Source organism: Panthera leo, chromosome B4, assembly GCF_018350215.1.
Source record: "Panthera leo isolate Ple1 chromosome B4, P.leo_Ple1_pat1.1, whole genome shotgun sequence".
NCBI lineage: Eukaryota > Metazoa > Chordata > Mammalia > Carnivora > Felidae > Panthera > Panthera leo.
The window spans coordinates 94,178,704-94,199,598 of record NC_056685.1 but is presented as its reverse complement, the minus strand read 5'-3'; the positions used below and the strand labels follow the sequence as shown (position 1 = coordinate 94,199,598).

The following is a 20,895-nucleotide window of genomic DNA, read 5'->3' as shown; positions in this document are numbered from 1 at the left end:
CTATTTAATTTTCTACAAGGGCTATGCTGTTAGTAAAAGGTAAAACAATTTTCCAAATATAGAAAAAAATATAAACATTACGTGACACACATGCATATGCTCTGTCTGTAGCTTGGTTTTTATAGTCGACAAACATGCCTTGATGTATGTGTGAGTGTTTTGTGACTCAATCTCCTTATAACCCCAGTGTAATCATTGTAATGATTCTCTTCTGTGCAGTTGAAACAATAATAGCTTATATTTATTCAAAGCCTATCTGTGCTTTACATATTTTATCTCATTTAATCCTATCTAGATACTCATTGTCCTCTTCTATAAAGAAGGAAATCAAGACTTAAGAGACGTTAAGTATCCTGTCTAAAGGTACACAGAGAAAAGTCAGGATTTGAATTCAGGCAAGGACTGTTTGGATCTGAAGTCTCAGGTCCTACTGGGCTAAACTACCTCTGCGTCACTGAGTTTATTTCAAAATGCCTTCTGTGAGAGCAAGGACCATATCTCTTCTTAATAGATGGGGTCTCACAATTCCATTCATATGGCACAGGTGTAGTAATATTTGAAAACAAGGAAGAGGAGGATGTATTATTACTACTGATTATCACTGTCAAGGTAAAAAAACAAAAAAAAACAAAAAAACAACTCTCATCTCCTAATTGACTCCCAGGCCAATAGTAAGATAAGAGAAGTCCAGCCACTCAGCAGCCTTGTCACCCGGAGCTAGAGCTACAGTGGCTCAAATATCCATGTCCTAAAATACAGAAAATTTGAGGTATAGGAAGGCCAACAGATCAGGAGATGATTGCCATTGAGAAGATAGGTTGTGATAGTTTCCAAGAGAAGGGGACATGCCACATGTTGGGGGCCACACTGGGAAGCACCAGGGTCAGTCAGGAGGCAGAGGAAGTGGGGGCGAACTGTGGGCAAGAGCCTTTGTTTTGGTTTCTATGGGAAGGAAGAAGCAAGGCAGGGTGGACAGTCTGGGGACTGGCTCATGTGAATAACTTCAGCAGGCTCTGGGGCTGTGCCTAGCTGTCTGGTACCTAGCCCTGGCGTGGTTAGGGCAGGTGGAGTGTGAGAGCCCAATAAAGGAGGTGGGTTGCAGTGTGGACTCTAGACTGTTTGGCTTGTATTTGAAAAGCACTCATGGACAAGTTGTTTACTATTTCTAGGAATTGGCTAACCTTAGGAGGTAGAGTCCCCTTAAGGTCAGTAAGACCCCCAAATGTCAAAATGTTTGAATACAGAAAATAAAAAACATGGTTGATAGACTCCAGCTAAGAGGCTTTCTGGCCATTTTAAATTGGGAAAGGCATATGAATGTACCCATAAGCCAGGCAGAAGTATCCAAGAGCTAATTTAGCTGAAAACAATAGAGATGGGTCGTAATGCCGTCATATGTAGAGGGAGAAGAAAACAAAACCAATGAAAACTGGAAAATAACCTGGGCCTAGATTATCTGGGCTACCTTAAAAAACTTGTCACAAGTTAGTGCTTCATAAGAGAGCACACAAAACTTAGTGTCCATCAGGCATTAGGCATTAGAGGGTAGAATTGCAACTATTTCTCTTATCCAAATCATTAACAAGCAACATTCTGCACTCTAGTATATGTCGTTTTTCTCTCTCTCTCCCTCCCTCCCTTCCACCTTCCTCTCCCTCTCTTCCATAAACACATAGCAATAGTTTGCCTAAATGTGAGCTCATCTGTGAGACACTACCCATCCATCCCCCTAACACACACCATATCACACACTGTTAAGAGTCTGTGTTTAGTGGGCCCACGTTGGCAGAAACGGGCCTTTTTGTTTTTCTCGAAAGCTACAGTAAGAAATACATAACACAAAGTAGACTCTGACCTGTGTCTTTGGCCTCACAGATTCCTTAATACCAGAAGCAGTATTTTCAAGCCCAACAGTGCTGTTTACTCCAGGAAGAGTTTTCTTCATAATCACGGGAAAATCAAAAACCACACTATCTCAAGTTGCGGCAAACACTTTATTCTCCTCATTAACGTCTCAAAACTGTCAGAAGCCAAAGCTTGAAAAAGCCCTATGGCAATAAATTGAATGTTTTACAAAGAGAAGAAAGAGATTGCAAGAGGTTATGTTTCTGTTCGCCGTATTTTTGAGTATTTTTCCTTGGCGAAGTCCTCAACCAAATTCGAATACATCAGACACAGTGCCGATAGAAGTAAAAGAAGTAATCTGTAAAGAATATCCCAGCAAAATAAGGATCCGTTGAACAGTCAGCTAAATCCTGTCAGAACAGAAGAAAAAAGGAGAATGACTAATGTAAGAATCAGTTAAAGTAATTGACTGACTGAATTGAATTGATCGATGGATTGATTTAATGGTCTGTTTCTTTCTCACCGGAAAAGAAAAAGGGAAAGGGGGAAAAAAAAGAAAGAAAGCTTACCGGTGCAGCTACACGGAAGTGGTATGTGCTGTCAAAGAATGGGGCTACAGGGAGGCTCCAAATGTGCTGATAGCCCTAAATAATGAATGAAAGAGAGATCCACTTCATAACCACATTTTACACTCAGTTGGAAAGACTATAGTCTGAGAAAGCATTTCCTTGACTACTCTAGGAAAGGTATCCGTGACAACAGCTTTTGATAGGAGACGCTAAAACAGTCTGCAGTTTCTGAAGGACACACGGAGGATGCTGAGCAAAGCCCTGTGACCAGGGTCAGCCAGCAAGGAGAAACAGCGGCATTTGGCTCGCGGCATCCCTCTCCTGGTGGGGAACAGAGGCTGTGCCGCAATTCTAGACACACTTCTGGAACAGGGACAGAATGCCCAGGGGCTGGAAAACATTACCTGTGTCATCTCCTGGGAGACCTCTTGGTGGCTTTGTATCCCTTTGGCTTCCCTTTTACTATGGAAACATATATTTCCAAGGGTGAAATTGCATTGGAAGACTATCAATGGTTCTGTTGTGCTTCAAGAGACAAAGGAGAGAAAGGGCAAATGGAAAGCAGTTACCAGCTCCACTAGGCGATACCTTGATAAAAAGAGGTGTGAATGGGAACGTAACTTGGAAATCCATTCAAAGTTTCCTGCAGTCATTTTATTACACAAAGCTCATCAATGCCAATATGCCCATTCCCATCTCATTATTACAGAAAGAAACTCAGTCTCAGATGATTACTGTCATGGACTTAATGTTTGTGTTCCCCTCCCCCAAATCCATATGCTGAAATCCCAACTTCCAAAGTGATGTGTTAGGCAGTAGAGTCTATGGGAAGTGATTAGGTCTTGAGCATGGAGCCTTCATGGGTGGGATTACTGATCTTATCGAAAGGACCTCAGAGAGCTCTCTTGTTCCTTTGCTATATGGACACAGTGAGAAGATGGCCTTCTATGAAACAGGAAGCAGACCCTCACCAGAGGCCAAATCTGCCAGTGCCTTGATATGGGACTTCCCAACCTCCAGAAGGGTGGAAAATAAGTGTTTGTTAAGGCACTCAGTCTTTGGTATTTCTGTTATAGCAGCCTGAATTGACCAAAACAACTACTGGGGTAGCATACGATAGTCCCTAAGATCTAATCTCGTGACTTAAATCACCCTAGCATCAGAAGTTCTTATCCCCACAGATTAGAAAATACTTTTTGAAGATATCCATTCTCTTTTCTCTGGCAACTGAATGTGCATCTACCTGAAGTTTCCAGGATTTCAGATTCTACACACCCCTGATCTGAGGAGATAGTGTTTGAAGCAGCAAGGTGCACAAACACAGGAAGGGATGTGGGGGTGAGCCCCATTAGAATTTACCTCCCTTAAAAGCTATCAGAGTAGAAGTCCTGCCAGAAAGAATGACTCTTCTCTGGAGGTTAGCCCATTAATTATCATCAAGAGGCTGAGATCCATCTGTCCTTGGAAATGATCTTATTGCACAAGTGGGACAACCTACGATCTCAGTTGAGTATGTGTGTTATTTTTAAATCACACATATTGGACAAATGGCTCTTCACCTAAAAAGCCTGATTTAGTGGCTCAAGATGGTTTTCTGCCACTTCAGGGGACATACCGTGTCAGCTTACTTCCTGCCATTGAAGCTAGGAATGAAGGAGGAAATGCTATTCCAGGCTACTCAGGGGGTGCTAGAAAACAGTACATTTAGCTCTTGCTCTGCATGAAATGTGATGGGCTCTGAGTCACGAAACACTTGCTGCTTGAAACAAACCTTTCCAAGGCAAGCCGTTGGGTTGAGTGTCATGAACTCAGTGTAGAAGCAAAGTTGAGGAGGGAAGAGGTATGAAGCCCAAGTGAAACAGAAGAAGGGACAGATGGAGGAGGAGTAACAGAGCTGGGAAAGCAGAGAGGGAGCGTGGAGGACAGAGAAAAGGAAAAGAGAGGCAGAAAACAAAGGGGAGAAGAGAGGAAATGTGGAGAGGGGGGAGAAAAGGAGAGACTATAATCAAGAGACGCAAAATAAAAACCATCTATCTTCCTGATGAGCAGCTCATTGCATAATTTGAATGAAGTGGGTCGAAAGTCTTAGAAGTACCATAGTTATTTTCAATATTTGGTACGAATAGATTAAATTAGAGCTTTGTGATTTTGAAGGAAAGGTACTGATAATAAAAGCTACAATTGAGGCGCCTGGGTGGCTCAAGTTGGTTAAGTGTCCGACTCTCGCATTTGGCAGAGGTCATGATCTCACGCTTTTGTGAGTCTGAGCCCCACATCTGTGATGCCACCACAGAGCCTGCCTGCGATTCTCTCCCTCCCTCTCTGCCCCTCCTCCACTCACACTGTCTCTCTCTCAAACAAAATAAAATAACTTACAATTTTTATATAAAAAAAAAGAGCTATCATTTATTAAGTGTCTCATATGTGCCAGGAAAGGGCAACGTTTTTACATCTCTCATCTCACTGGGAAGGCAGGAAAGTGATGGTTTAAAGGATGGGCTGAGTATGAAACCCAACTCTACCATTTACTGTCTGTGAGTTTCAGGACAAGTGTGTTTGACCTCCCTAGACCTAAGTGTTCCCATCTGAAAAATATAAACTAGAAGAGAAATACCGAACTCAGAGGGTTATTGTGAGGATTATATGACCCACTATTAAAGTGTAGAGTGTGTGGCATAGGCTCTGTGCTCAGCAAATGGTAGTTCTTAATTTCATTATTCTTAACAGCGGTTCCCACAGCAGCTCTACTTGTTCCGGTCTTATTTCAAACTTGTTTTACAGACAAAAACAACTCAGAGAGGATAAGTAGTTTCTCCAAGGTTACAGAATTAGTAAGTGGCAGAGACAAAATCTGAACCCTGGTCTGCCCAACTCCAAACTCTGACTCCTTGAACTCCCCTGGGGAGAGGGGGTGGTGTCGGCCTCAGCATTGCTACCAGGGACTCTCCCAACTGCCCAGCCCCCCAACCCGGGGACTGTGCTATTACTCTTGCTCCTACCCTAATTCAAAGGGACACAGTGGCGGGGGGGGGGGGGGGGGGGAGTCTGCAACTTGAGAGCATCAAACCCAAAACTGCTTCCATTTTACAGGTGCTGAGTGTGAATCCTTAGGGTCTTTCCATTCACTGGAGGAGCCTGGAAGATCCCAGCCTTCATTTTGAAAACTCCCTAGAGCTGGCCCACCTCTCAACCCAACTACCATCCACCGGCATGGACTGACAACTTCCCACCTTCTAACTTACTGATCAACTGTGAAGTAAGTTCAGACTTCCTACTCAGATAATGATAGAAGTGGAATTGTTTTCTACAGTTATGCACTTACTTGATTTCCAGAGAGAATTTGACATTGGCAGGTGTGTGCTTATTAACAGGAATATTGTAATTGTAGTTTCCAGAGCTAATTATGGAAAAAAAATAAAACCACAAATCAAAATACACAGGAAAGGCTTCAAAAGGCTTTTGTTACTCATTAAATACTATGTGAACTGTGAAATGCTCTATAACAAACACAGAAGATCAAATTTAGCACAGGAGAGTTCTATGTTTTCCAGAGATGTACCTGTCAAATTTCAAAGTGATCTCTTTTAGGTCTTAATATATAAAATATACCACAGAGATTTATGGTTTGTTAGAACACACAGACAAAATGACGGGAAGCCAAATCCCAGGCCAAATGCATAAAACTGAGCACACCGGAAATGACTCCAGTCCCTGTTAAGGAGACACAGATTTCGGAAGACAAATGAGGCAAAGGCAAACTAACAATCCCTCTGGAAAGGAGGACTGGAAATAATGAATACCAGCTTTTCTATCCTGAATCGCTCCCTTTTCGGCAACATTAGCAGGAAATACCATGCACGTTCAGAACTTGAATCAACTAGTGTTATTATAGTCTGAATCACCATTTCATAAGGGAGAAAACTGCACCACAGAAGGACTTATACAGAGACATGCCCCCAACCCCCAGACCCCCACCCCCCCATACACACATCCCCTTTAAGAGAGATACTTGGGAGAAAGCGGGACTTCCTGGGACTCATACTGGAATGAAAACCCCAGCAGAAAAGCATATTATATCTAACACAAATTCTTATGTCTGGGCCATACCTTGAATTATATGGAGAAACAAAACCAGGTAAGTTGGAAAAAGAGACAGGGTCATTTTAGATTCTCTTTAATAACACTAAAGTAGGTTGTTAAAAATGAGGAAGCAGTTGTTAAAACTGATCTGAATTGAGATCAGGAGAGCCTTGTTCTACCAGAGGAAGCTTAGATAAATGGAATTTACTTCCTACCACATGTCCCCCCAGCATCTGCATGCAGTAGTATCTCACAGATGAGAAATGGACACTCAGAGGGAATGAACTTACCTTGTCAAAGTTCTGGTATTTGAACCTGAATCACCCTACTCTTCTTCATTATGTCACCCTAACATAGTAATTAATGTCTGTCTCTGAATTGTTTAAGCTCACTGAAGCTCAGGTTCCTTAATGGCAGAATGGGGATCAACTAGACCAACCTCTTAGGGACTTTGTGAGAATTCGATGACATAATGAATGTCAAAGCCATAAACAAAGCATAATGCACCAGACAACTTATTTTTAAAGCTCAGTATAATCAACCTGAAGCCTACATTACATTAGGTTGAAAAAAGCAATAAGGCTGAGAATGCAAAGGATTTGTGACACCAGTTCCAAATACAGGGCCTTGCCTTTAACCTAGCAGTCATCCAGTACATATTTATCAAAGAAAGAAAATTACCTGCCCACTCTTAATGCCTTCAACTTGCATATTGTGCTTTCTGAAGCTACTTGTACTCTATGCTCCTAAATGCGTCATTACCTTACGGCACACGACAGACATGGATGTTGCTGATAACTTTTTCAGTATCTGGATTTTTTTCCTCCTAACTGAAAAAGCTAAAATAAGCTATATTATTTAGCAATTAAAACAATGGTACTCCTTGTTATTAAAATGTGTAAATGTCAGCTCACTCATTACTTGGAGCCATCAGTAACAATGTCTTTCTTGTCTATAAAATTAACCAGCAGCTCTGGGCCTATGGTATGTGTCCTCAGAGAGTCAGCCACAGACCTGCCCTCTAAGCTTTTTGCCTTGGCTTTACCCATTAAAGTGGGAGACTGGAATCGTGGGAGCCTTGGTTTATTGATATTTGCTAATACCAACCATTTTATGATTCCCTCGTCCACCGTGTAACAAATGTGTTTTCACTTAAGGAGCAATGTAAGCACACATCGATTTTACCATGTAGTTCTAGCTTTCATTCCAGTCTCAGAAACCCAGAGCCCTGAGTAAATTCCAGAAACAATCGAGGTATAATGGGGAGGCTTACCCACCCGCACTGGTGGTCTCCATTGCAATACCGATGATCTATTACTTGCTGGATTTCCATAATCTGAATAGAACTAATGGTTGTGTCAATCCCTGAATTGAGAAGAAATAGAGAAAAGAAAGTAAACTCTTCTGCAGAGGACAAGAGTATTGTGCTCCAGCAAAGTCTCCAAATTACTGAATGTGAAATAAGAGTTTCCTAGATAAATGGGTTCCATTTGCATTCAAATGGAAAAAGAAGGAGAAGGGCAGGGAGAAGGCTTCTGTTGTTGTTGTTGTTATAGTAAATTTTAAGAAAACTAATAAAAATCCAGGTTCCAATAGGCAGCCTCATCACATCCAAAAGAATTTCTGGACCCTGGAAGTCCTACTAAATTGACATTTATTGAAAATGGAGAGTACAATATGAAATGCCATCTGGCCAATAAAGATGGCTTTTAAAAACTCAGAAAACAGAAAACAAGCTAAAAATACAGTTAGAATAGAAAAAAAAAGGCAGAGAGTTCAAATAAATTATTCAAATCCATGGAGATAAACCTCAACAGGTCCAGTAGTGAGAGACCAACTCTAATGTCTCCTTAATGGTTAGGTGGGCGTTGATTCTAAAAACATGATCCTTATGAGTGTTCTGGCAGGGTGCAGCCTTCATCCCTGTTCCTCACTCCAGTGATGCTTTTACAGCTTGTTGTTACTCTACCTGGCTCCACAAAGTCAAAGAATAGTCATGTAAATGTAAACTCACAGTCAGTCCCCCAGTCAGGGCTGGTTAGCGCATCTCTTGCCAGGAATGACATGCTTCTGTCTTCTGAAGAAGAAAATACTCTGTCAATCTTTAATGCTTGGTCAGGATGAGAAGAAACCTAGTAGGAGCCCCTCTTTGTCTCTGTCAGTTGAATGTTTCCCCTCACTTTCTCTCTCCCACCTTTCAACCCATCCAATCCCTACCCCATTTCTTACAGATCTAGCATATTCTCACCTTCTTCCAAGAAGCCATCTGTTTTGGGTTGATGTGTGTTCCCCAAATTCTTACGGTGAAGCCCTCACCCCTGAGAATATGACTGTATTTGGAAATAGGGCCTTTAAAGAGGCCGTGAAGTTAAAACGAAGCTGCTATGCTGGCCCTACTCTAATCTGACTGGTATCCCTCCCCATAGGAAGAGACACGCAGAGACACTAGGGGTGTGCAGAGACAAAAGACCTTGCAAGGACACAGCACAAAGGTGGTCATCTGTGAGTCTAGGACGGAGGCTTCAGAAGAAACTAGACCTCCTAACACCCTGATTTTGCACTTCTGGCCTCCAGAATTGTGAGCAAATAAATTTTGTGGTTTAAGTTGTCCAGTCTGTGGTTTTTTGTTATGGCGGCCCTAGCAGATCAGATCACTGCGGCCCACAGTCCCCTCCTTTCCAGTGTCATAGCATTACTACTGAACCATCTATATGGTGATTAATTAGTGATAGATCTGTCTCCACATCCAAAGCCTGTCATCTCTGTTTTATCATTTAACTCGTCTGTATTTTTGCCCTTTCTTGACAACTCCAGAATAGGGAACCTCTATTAAAATTCTTTGATTCCTCTGTAAGTCCTACCATAATATGATCCACACAGGAATAAAAGAACACTTAAAACTCAAGGTCAGGACTGTGCTGCAGCTGAAGAGAAGAGTCAGATCACTGGTGCAGGGCCAGAGCTCGCTTGTGAGGAAGGAAGTGGGGGAGTGGTTTTGACCCCGTCATAGCCAAAAAGTCATTTTAAAAGCAATTTTGGAAAGGTAACTACTGAGATGATTGTTGTTAAGGCTTTGGGGGAAAAAAAACCCAGATATCCTTAAAGTGAATAGTGAAAGCAATTATTTAGTGGGTTGCTAAACAAGCTTTTAAAAAGAATTTTAAAGTTTTTGCATTTTTTAATTTTGCTGATTTTTCTCAAGTATGTGTACTCTTTATTGTATTCCTTCATTTGCATTAAATAATATGTTTATATCTCTCTACACAGTTTTGGGGAAAACACAGACAGTAACCTCAATTAGGAAGAGACATAAGTTAATACAATGTGTGCTACTCTCAGGAAGAAAAGAGAGACAAGATCTATTCAACTTTCTGCATGGAATTTCAGGATAGAAAGCAAATGCAAGAGTGCACGTTACTTGGGGGCCATCACTCCTAAGTAACTCTGCCCTGGTTAGTACTTCTTACACTAGGCACACAGGCTTGTTTGCCTGTCAGCAAAACCAACCGTGAGCTTCTGGAACATCACACACATCCTGTGCACTGCCATAGCCCCAGGCAAGGCAATGCTGGGCTCTCCGCAGATGCTCAACAAATATTTGTGGGAGGATGGAAGGAAGAGAGGCACGGAAAGAAGAAGAGCTAATCATATACCCTGTAGAAAAATGTTTCCTCTTACACACTCAAAGGGGAAATTGCCAGCGGATGGGTACAGATGATGCTGGGAATGGATATGGGAACCTGGGCTCCTTTGCCCCATTGGCAAACGGGAGTGAGATAGAACTTGAAGGAGAGGCAGGTTTCCTCAGGATCTTGCCTAACATGATCCTTTTCATTAAGAAGAAATGGATCATGATACATGAGGATTTCCTAGAAAATTGAATATATATTTCCCTTTAGATATAAATATATGTGCTGCCTAAAAGGCCTCTAGATTTCTTGGATTCCAGCTATTTCAATAATAATTGTCAGTACATATCCCCTGCTATGAGTTTTGCTTATGACTGCTTCCACAGAAGGCTGTGAATTTATAAAGCAAATGAGGCATGAAAAGAAGGGGAAACCAGGGGTGCCTGGGTGGCTCAGTCGGTTAAGTGTCCGACTTCGGCTCAGGTCATGATCTCATGGTTCGTGAGTTCAAGCCTCACATTGGGCTCTGTGCTGACAGCTCAGATCCTGGAGCCTGTTTCAGATTCTGTGTCTCCCTTTCTCTCTCTGCCCCTCCCCTGCTCCTGCTCTTTCTCTGTCTCTCAAAAAATAAATAAATGTTAAAAAAAATTTTTTTTAAAAAGAAGAGGAAACCAGAACTTCTCCATCCTATATGCTTTTATTCTTTACCTTTTTTTTTTTTTTTTTTTTTTTTTTACTTTCCTGCTGAATTTGCAGAAAAGGGCTCATTATAAATTTTGACAACAGAACTACAGAGTTGCCTCACTTCCACAGAAGCATGTTTTCAGGTTCCTGGACATAGAATCCTAAGACAGGATGTAGTATCTTATGGGATAACTGTATTTTTTAAAACAGTAATTAAAAGGTAAGGTTGAGGAGAGATAATCTTGCAGATTAGAATTATGAAAATGGCAGGATTGGAAATAAATTTTAAATCTCCTATAAAACACCTCTAATTTCTCACCTCTCTGAGGCAAGACTATTGAATTCTGAAAGGCTGGTTATTGGAAAACCATAAATTCTCCTGTAGTCATATAGGGGTGACTCTCATTTTACAAATGCCTTCCAGTAATATTCACTATAAACTTAATATACACTCCTAGTGGTTTTCCCTGTAAAGTTGGAGATATATTTCACAATCGGTGGAAAAGATCTCCCAATAAACTAAATTAGAAACTTGTGGAGAGGAGAGATTTAAGGTGGCGTCCAACCAAAGCATATCCTCTTGTAGAATGTGTATATAGCATTACTTACAAAATTGTGCTCTATGGCTAAGTTCCAAAGCAGCATACCTTTTTCTTTCCTGATTGAACCAGACTCATGCCAAGAAAAAGTCAATGAGCCCAACCAATTGATGACTGAGTCCTTTAACACAGGGAACCATTTTATTGCAACCATTTGCTTTTCTCAGAGTACTGAACTCCAAAACAAAATAAGCAGGAATTCCCATGCCTTTTAGCTTCATGAGATTTTTTAAATCTTCACCAAAACTCTGTGGAATCCACAGATTTTTTTTTCCTCACAAGCTCATTACTTTTTAATATCTAACTCTATTTAAATCTTTATCGGTTCCATAGATTAAAATCTAATCCCTCACACTCAGTTGGTGCCTCAGATTAGAAGCTCAATGTTCCAAAATACCCACTCTCCACATCCTGATTAGTCTTCCCCAAACCTTTCATAGTAAGTGGGAAGAGGGGATAAACTTTCTGACGACATTTTACACAATCAATTTAGGCCCAAAAGAAGAACAATAGCTTGTGCTCAGCATGTCATAAAAATGTGATGGTAAACTGCTAGATATTACAATTCATCTTACAGAGTTATTCCAAATTGTTGTTTTTTTGGTTTTCCCTGAACCCTTGAATTTCTTTATTATTTTTATTCCTTAATTTTTATTATTTTTTATTACTTAAAAAATTTTTTTAATCTTTATTTATTTTTGAGAGACAGAGCACAAGTAGGGGAGGGGCAGAGAGAGAGAGGGAGACACAGAATCTGAAGCAGGCTCCAGGCTCTGAGCTGTCAGCACAGAGCCCAATGTGGGGCTCGAACCCACAAACCGTGAGATCATGACCTGAGCTGAAGTTAGATGCTTAATCAACTGAGCCACCCAGGTGCCCCGATTCCTTAATTTTTAATTAGTCTTCAATGCCTCAGAAACATCTGGTTGAAAGAATTTGCCTGGCTTTCTCCACTTTCAGATTTAGGAACCCCGGTGTTATACAGTGGTCAGGACAAAGGGGAAGGATGGACCAGCAGCAGAAGAGAAGAGGCTTTCTTTACACCCCCAGAAATACCCCACAACAGGGACATCTCAATGGCTATAGGCTAACCTGCGGGAGGCAGATGCCGAAGGGGCTTTCCAGAACCATAGAATGAATACTTTCTGATTCCTCTAAAGCTGATCCCGAGTACATGTACACACTGTGCCCAAATAAATGGACGCACAATGGTAGATGGGAAGGAACCCAGGACAAGGAGACAGAGGACTCAAATTCCAATTCCAACTTTGCCAGTAGCTTACTGCAGATCCTTAAGCAAGGTCCTGGGCCTCCATTTCATCAGCTGTAAAATGGGTAAGCTGGTATAAATCAGAGGTTTTCCTGACCTGGGGACTCTGGAACCCCAGGTGATGGCATAAAGTCGTCAGTGGGGTCTGTGGACTTGAAAAATAACAACTCTCCCACAGACGTGTACTATTTTTCAAGTATTCCTGTTGGACTAACAAAAATAATTTTTCTTTAATTTTATTTATTTGTTTGTTTGTTTTTTCAATATATGAAATTTATTGTCAAATTGGTTTCCATACAACACCCAGTGCTCATCCCAAAAGGTGCCCTCCCCAATACCCATCACCCACCCTCCCCTCCCTCCCACCCCCCCATCAACCCTCAGTTTGTTCTCAGTCTTTAAGAGTCTCTTATGCTTTGGACTAACAAAAATCATTTGATTACAAGCTTAACTGAGTTTACAGTAACATTCTCCCTCTAGGTGTTTTCTCAGTCAAATGATCCTAAAAGAATAATGAATTAATAGTGGATTCTATGGGTCAAAAAGTTAGGGTGCCACTGGTATACTGCCCTCTGACATTCTACGACTTGAAATCCCCCAAAGTATGTGGCTTTCCTTAACAGGATAGTGAAGAGAACTGTGAAGTGAAGCGAAGAAAATCCTTTCCATCTTTCTCCAGCCGAAAGAGAGAAGAGGGAACAATTTTCCCAGTGTATCAGGGAGCCTGGTAAGGCAGGACTTAAATTTCATTTTTATTTATTTATTTGAAAGACGCATCTCTTTTTTTAATGCCTATTTATTTTTGAGAGAGAGAGAGAGAGAGAGCATGCAAGTGGGGGAGGGGCAGAGACGGGGGACGGACAGTAGTGAGCGTGATGTGGGGCTCGAGCCTACAAACCACGAGATCATGACCTGAGCCGAAGTCGGACACTCAACTGACTGAGCCACCCAGGTGCCCCTCAATTTCACTTTTAGCCAGACAACGCTGATAATTGTGTCTAGTAGAACACAGCCAGAGATTGTGGGGCAGACCTTCTTTTTTTAGGAGTCTCTTCAGTGTCTCCCACACTCATGAAATATAAGACCTGCAGATACCCCTGTTCCAGAGAAGAGAGCAATAAACCTTCATCTGGTTTGATAAGGCTTCTCTTCCCTCCATGTGAAGAGCTGGTTCCCACAGGAATGAGTTTGCTTAAGGGTCAAGAACCTTTTTGCAAATGAAGATTGGATCTGTCCATGACCTCTTCCTGTACAGGATCCGTTGTTACACGTCTCTCGTGGGTGAGGTAGTCTCTTCTGAGGACTGCTCTCAGAAAAGGACACCAGGTATATCCAAGGTGGACCCCGAGGTAAGAAAAGAGTTTACCGGCCACAAGTTTCCATGTGCTTTCACAAGAGATGAAGGCTTTGGGGGATTTTTGTAACCATACTGGATTTTTCCATGTTTGAAACTATGGAGAATAAGCTGACTCAAACGAATTCCTTTCACATCTTTGTGAAAGTAGTGATGCATCTTTGCCCTGTAGTGTTGCATCTCTTGCCAAGTTCAATCAAAAGTTGCTTTCATGGGAAAAATAGTGCAAGCATTGCCTTCTATGGGTGCAGGGAAAAACTCTCTATGTCTCACCTTCTTGTTGGAAAGAATGGGGATAATAACAGTGCCTGTCTTTTAGGTTGGTGAGGACTTGAATGGTTTACTCATGTAGATTACTTATGGCAGTGCTTTTGTATACATTACTACCTCATTACATGATAATGATAATGGCGGTGGTGACGGTGACAATGATTTGTACAAGTTATTTATTCAACTCTACGATATAAAATAATGTCAAAAGGAAAAAGAAATTACATTGCTGCCCCAAAACCTCAACCACTGACCATATTTTACATGTCAGTCATTTGGACTGCTCAAAAATATTCTGGTTCATCTTCTTCTAAGCGTATGTTAGGTCTGCACTTTATCAATTGTTTTTAAATTAGACATGACCTACGTCACTTGGTTTGGCCAATAAAGCGTAAGCAGAAGTGACATGTGTTATACCTAAGTTGGAAATTTAAGAGCCAGTGCACAATTTGCCTTTTCTCTTACCTACTGTTACAGAGGTGGTAGAAATATGTATTGAGATGGAGTCTCCATTAGTTGAGTTCCAAATGACATGATGAGCAAGAACCCTCTTTTGACCCATATTTGACATAGAAAGAGAATCAGCAATACATTTTTGCCACATTAAGTCACTGTAATGTGGAAGTTGTTGCTACAACATCCTGATATATAATCCCTACTAATATGTACATATTGCTATTATCAGCATTATCATCATTATTATTTTATATACTTGTTGTGTGTATGCAGAAGATTTCCAAAATAATAATGAATTAGTATACATTTGGATGTACTACATTTGGTTTTATAGAGATAATTACACTTTTAGCCCTTACTCAAGTTTCCATAATGTTTTCAACATGAAAATTCTGTTACTCAAAAACATTCTGTGTGTGTGTGTGTGTGTGTGTGTGTGTGTGTGTGTCCCTAGAAGGTAGAAGATATTCTGAAAGTGGTTGTGATTTTCACTGACTGGCAGCTTACCCTGAACTCACTAGATTTCCAAAGCCCTTTACATTTTTCCCTACTTGGTTTGGGCAGAAAGCCCAGCTATGACATCATTTTATAAGTTCTAAGTGAGCCAGAAAATCTACCCAATCCACACATGATTACTTTACATGTTCTACTACTACTGTCTTTGCTAGCAATGGACAGATGAGACTTTTTCACTTGAATCAACCAAAATTTCATCCCTGGGTGGGGTCTTAATATTACAGATGACTGCAAGTTTGTGTATTTGTGTTTTTAAAGACCTTGCCACCTCAATAGGAAACGATTGTCTGGAACCATTAACAGATCATGCAAGTAAATATTTGCAAAGAAGAAAAAAAAAAAACAAAACACCTCAGGTTCAGAGCCCTGGCTGCTTCTCTTTGAACATCCTTTACCTGCCCACAGCCTCTGATGGAATTCCTCCTTGGAACGCCTTTGCACAAGACTTGAGAGGACTCTTCTCTTTCCCCAGATGGGGCAGCAGTAAGTCTCCTGACAAGGCAGAATCTCACAGAAAGTGATTTCTGGTACTTGGAAGGAGGACTGTGTGGTTGCCAGAGATGTATTAGGTGCTGCTGCAAAGTGTTGGGCAGAGCCGAGGGAAGCAACAAGGTTAACCTGAAAGGCTGGTTCTTTTGTTGACAATTCACATGAAACACGGGCTGGGTTTGAGAGCGAGGAATGTGAAAATCTTACCTGAGGGGGAGGCTGTGGGTGGCAGGGCTGGCTCCTGAGAGCTTGTGATGTTGCTGGAGGAAGAAAACAAAATGATTAATGAAGGAGGCCTTCAAGACTACTTCTCCCCAAAGGAAAGCAAGACCAGAACTCTCACCTCAGAGAGAGATTTGGGGCATGTCGGTCTTGATCTTTTAAGCTAAGGATGTAAAGGGAGACTATCGTCAAGGCACTGTTAAAAAAAAACAAAAGAAGAAGAAAGCATTATGTGACAGATTTGAGTTCATATATATCTCACACAACCAGCTGGCCAACGTTCTCACAGGCCACACAGATGGGGGGGGGGGGGGGGGAGGGGCAGCCATGGCTGACAGAAGCACCATGGAAACAGCACAGTTATGCTTCTCTGCCCTGGTGAGAGAAAACCCTCATCTTCCTAGAGCAAAGAGGCTCCTGGGGTACTCTGCACCGATGGATTTTTCCAGCGAGTGGCCCCTTGGCCCTGGCAAGCTGCCTTAGCAGCGTCTGTCACCAGTGGAAGATTATAAGAGGAAGCTGTAAATCACTAGAGGCAGCCCTCTGCTCCTTGCAGGAAAAAGGCAGAGCAGAGTCCGCATCCCACTGGTGGAGGGCGTCCACACTGTGGCACTGGAAGATGAGAGGAGGCACAGATTTAATCAGCTGTAGATGCCAAACCCTTTGGCTGCGGCTCTGACATCTTCCGGCTGCCTGTCTTTTCAGAGTACAATACACCAAATTGGGGAGAGGAAGGAAAATAAATGCAATACAACCTTCATTTCCACACTGTGTGACTTCAAAATAATGACTATGTCCTTTTCCTCCAATGATCAGAACTTATATATTCAAATAGAAGCTTTTCTTAAAGGTTCTGAGCTTTGGGAAGCTATTCTTAACCATGCTCATGCATCCAAGCTCACTTAGCATTGTCTTCTTTGGGGGGTTCTGTAGCCCTCTCGCATGAGCCGCACCAGAAAGTCTGCCATGACATTACAATTCCACTGTGTGTGGGGTCTAACACAGGGTGCCCTCACTTGACATCCTGCCAGCTTGACTTCACACCTGGTTCCCTACATTGGCTCCTTGTTATATTTTCCCCCATCAAAGGTGGTGGTTTACCATTATTAAATAACACGCGAAGAAATGTGCCACACGTTGGGATTCTACTCATAAAGAAAACATTTCCAGAGTGTTCTTAGCAGTGGCTGGCACAACTGCCCAGCAGGCACAACCCTGACTGGGAAAAGTGGTGCTGAGTCCCAAAGATGCCATCAGACAGAAGCTGTTGTATCACCCTGGCAACTGCTTGCTGTGGTCCAGTCTGCCTTATTTGCTCTCCCGTATCCCCCACTCTCTATCTCCCTAGGACTAATCCTTAAATACTCTTTCTAATTTGTTTCTGGCATCTACTTCAATGCATGGCCCAGAGAACTTCTAGGATCAAAGGATGAAATGGACATATCTGCTCCTTTCTTTGGGGGCAAATTCTGGTTTTGACCCTTCTTGCCACCACGGGCCAGAAACAAGATAAAAGCCTAATAACCTCCCGATTTTGATCTTAGCAGTCAACAGTATTGGAATTCATAAGATAATTCTGATAAGCACATTTGAAAAGCAGTCTCTTTACATACTTCCTACAACCCTCCCATTGGGTTTTCATGGGAATCTGTATCTCTAGAGAATGCTAAATATGTCTGCTAAAGTAGACTCTCACACTCTCCTGCGTTGGGAATCCCAGCAGAAGAAGGCTCACTTAGGACCGTGAGAAAAGGACAACGGCTTCGAATGGGAATTCTGTCTCCTGGTGTCAAACACTTGGGGATGCTTCGTGCAGTGGGCTGTAGCAAGCGACAAGACGCTGAGGGGAGAGAAGGATACAGAGAGATTCACATCACCTTCTATAGCTAGGAAGCTATAGATCAAGGAACTAGATATACCTTGGCACCTTCCCTCACTTTGCTTCTGAAAACGACTGTCTCCCTTGAGACAAGACCCAAAGAGAGTCCTTTCCCACACTCACCAAGCATTTTTTGAGAGATAGATAAATACCCCTTTGGCCATGCAAATAGCCTAAGAACAAGAAGGCCCAGAGGACACAGGCAAGGTGACCAAGGCCCAAAGGCTGAGGGGCCATCACTGCATCAGCAGAGCCTACAGACCAGGGCCCTGAGGAAGACGCCCTGAATGCCACTGAGGGATGCCCCCGACTTCCTTGCACAGAGAGGATGGATTGCAGTCAAATCACCCACTGCTTGCACAGCAAATGCTTTTCCTTACTGTGTCTGCCTGCTTTAACTGCCTAGTAAATTTGGCTGCAATTTCAAAATATTGTACCTCTCGGGGTTATCTCATAGTCCCTTTGGTGTGAAGTCTTCACTGAAGAATCTAGAAGAACCCTAATAAATATGAGTGTCTGGGAAGAATACATTGTACCTGATTGCCCTCTCACAACATTACCCCAAGTAGACAGGAAAGAGAACGAAGAATTTGAGAGTTATTTGCGAGACTGAAAAAGACACACACACACACACACACACACACACACACACACACACACACACAGGAAAGGCACAGTGAGTTGCTAAAAAGTATCAGTTAATTGCAAAAAAAAAAAATCCTTCCTCTCACATTTAAGTACAGAAAGCCTATGCTTTTTTCTAAAGAATATGAGTTTAAGAAGGGCATCCCTTGTTGGGATGAGCACTGGGTGTTGTATGGAACCCAATTTGGACAATAAATTTCATATTTAAAAAATTTTTTAAAATAAAAATAAAAAGGGCTCCCTTATCTCTAAGTTAAATCAAAGGTCAATGTTCAGTTAAAGAGCTCCTTGTCTTCAAAGTAAATAGGTCAGTCCCCAGTTCATATATGAGAAAAGGAAGATGGGAAGGTTAAAAGAGCTTGACACAGCATAACACTGACGTTTTTCTTACCAAAAGGCCATCACAGCAATGAGAGTTATAACCAAGGTCTGGAAAATCCAGTTAGGACACAATTGTTTTTTTCCTGAAAAATAAACCTGTAAAAGAAGATTCAGTAAGGAGCAGTGATAAACCATCAATGCTAACTGGGAGAAGGACCCCTGAAGACTCGCTCCCAGCAGGGATCTTTGCTGCTTCCATGGGCTGGCCAGCTCTCTTCAACCTATATTTCCCTCCTCTCTGCCTCCTGAAAATGAAGTTCTTTCTAAGCCTGCCTCAGGCCTCTCCCTTTCCTTGACCCTCCAGGCTACAGTAAGCTCTCTTTTCCCTAGCACCCTGAATCCAGGACAAGTGTCTGTGCCGTTCATTTAGTGCTTATTCTTCAAGTTTTATGAGAGAAGAGGACCTATCAGACAAGATAGTGTCAGAACCCAGATGTTCATCTCATTCACAAGAACACTTTTGAAAATAAAGTCTTCAAGAGACGATGGAATCAATTCCAATGGAAGAAGTTCAGGCACCATGACAAACCATGGAAAAGACTTGTATGGTGAGAGCTAGTGAGTACTCTTTAAATCATACACATCAATATTCAATTCTGCTACCTATTTCTTTTTCTTTTTTCTTCTTTTGTGCATGTGCACAAGTGGAGGAGGAGCAGATAGAGAGAGAGAGAGAAATTCTTAAGCAGACTCTATGACTAGGGTGGAGCCCAACACAGGGGTTTGATCTCATGATGCATGGTGAGATCATGACCTGAGCTGAAATCAAGACTTGGATGCTTAACTGACTGAGCCACTGAGGCACCCCTTTGCTACCTATTTTTAAGGGCAGTTCTGGGCCTGTGTCTTATTTATTCTTATAAATTCATATTCATATTCATCATATATATTCATTAAGCACTATTGTGTATCGCATTATGGGGGCTCTAAAAATAAGTAAGTTATAGTTTCTAGGAAGTAAAGGAGACAAACCTCTAAGACTGATGCATTTTGGCATAAAACCTTGCATATAAGGAATGGGCCAAGAACTATAGAATAGAGAGCTCTGTAATTGCTGTTGAATCTGGCTGAAAAGACAGCAGAGGTTTTCTGCCCATTTTAATACAGTGCTCCTTAAATAGGAGCTTTTCTATGAATGCAGTAGAGAATATTACGTTTGCTTCCTTCTGGAGGGTAGAGGGTAGAATCATACTTTTGGTTGGAAAAGAATTGAAGGATGGTGGTACTTAAATAGTTTGAAACTTGTCTGTATTTAAATTTCTTGGGTTGGTTATCTGAATCAATAAAATGTTCTTCAATGTTATATTAGGGTTGGGGGTGGGATTAATTATACAAGTTTTTAACAAATATACAAACTCTTAGGACTCTCGTAACTGAGTCACCCGTAAGGGCAGCTGGAAGCCACTCTGAATACTAAGAAGTGAATAGTTTCTACCATTCCTACATCTCACTGGAACTGTTCAGAGGATGTCCTAAAAATGTGCTGTACAGAGAAGGAACTCAATGAAATGTGTTGAATTGATTGTAATTAAACAGCATTAGGCTCGGGATAAGAGTTTCCCCTCCAACCTACTCCCCATGGCTGCTGAATTATTTTAAATCTCCATGCTTTTGCTCCAAATCCTTTGACCTAGTATAGGGAAATGACCTAAGACATGGAGTTGGGCTTGGAGTTGGGTCCTGAACAAGTCCTCTAAATGTCATTGATTCTCATTTCCTTCATCAATAAAATAGGAATGATAAAATAATACCTGCCAGCATTTCAGAGTTATTGGGTGGGTCCAACTAACAGTGCAATGGCTCTCAAATTTAGGTCTGCATGAGAATTATTACAGAATTTATTAAAAACCTAAAGGTCCTGGAAAATTCTGCTCAAAGGACTGAAGACCTTTCCATCTCACCACAACCATCAATACACAGTGGGGGTCACCCATCTACCTCTTGGAGGTAGAGAAAGAGAAGGAAGGAAGAGGAACACTAGATTGGAGGAGAGCTACTCAGGAGACC

The 20,895-nt window shown here is 41.7% G+C and overlaps 1 protein-coding gene across 1 annotated transcript in view; it reads right to left on the bottom strand.

Moving 5' to 3' along the window:
* Nucleotides 1-1,989: 1,989 nt before the first annotated feature.
* Nucleotides 1,990-20,895, bottom strand: part of MYRFL (myelin regulatory factor like) — a 125,611-nt gene continuing 106,705 nt past the window's right edge. The window contains exons 16-25 of the mRNA XM_042948329.1: nucleotides 18,899-18,984; nucleotides 16,105-16,179; nucleotides 15,969-16,021; nucleotides 15,668-15,844; nucleotides 8,509-8,571; nucleotides 7,772-7,859; nucleotides 5,737-5,811; nucleotides 2,819-2,939; nucleotides 2,415-2,489; nucleotides 1,990-2,255 (exon numbers count right to left, since the gene is read on the bottom strand). Of these exons, the coding sequence (XP_042804263.1) occupies nucleotides 2,169-2,255; nucleotides 2,415-2,489; nucleotides 2,819-2,939; nucleotides 5,737-5,811; nucleotides 7,772-7,859; nucleotides 8,509-8,571; nucleotides 15,668-15,844; nucleotides 15,969-16,021; nucleotides 16,105-16,179; nucleotides 18,899-18,984 (900 nt within the window). The 3' untranslated portion in view covers nucleotides 1,990-2,168. The remainder of the gene's footprint in view (nucleotides 2,256-2,414; nucleotides 2,490-2,818; nucleotides 2,940-5,736; nucleotides 5,812-7,771; nucleotides 7,860-8,508; nucleotides 8,572-15,667; nucleotides 15,845-15,968; nucleotides 16,022-16,104; nucleotides 16,180-18,898; nucleotides 18,985-20,895) is intronic.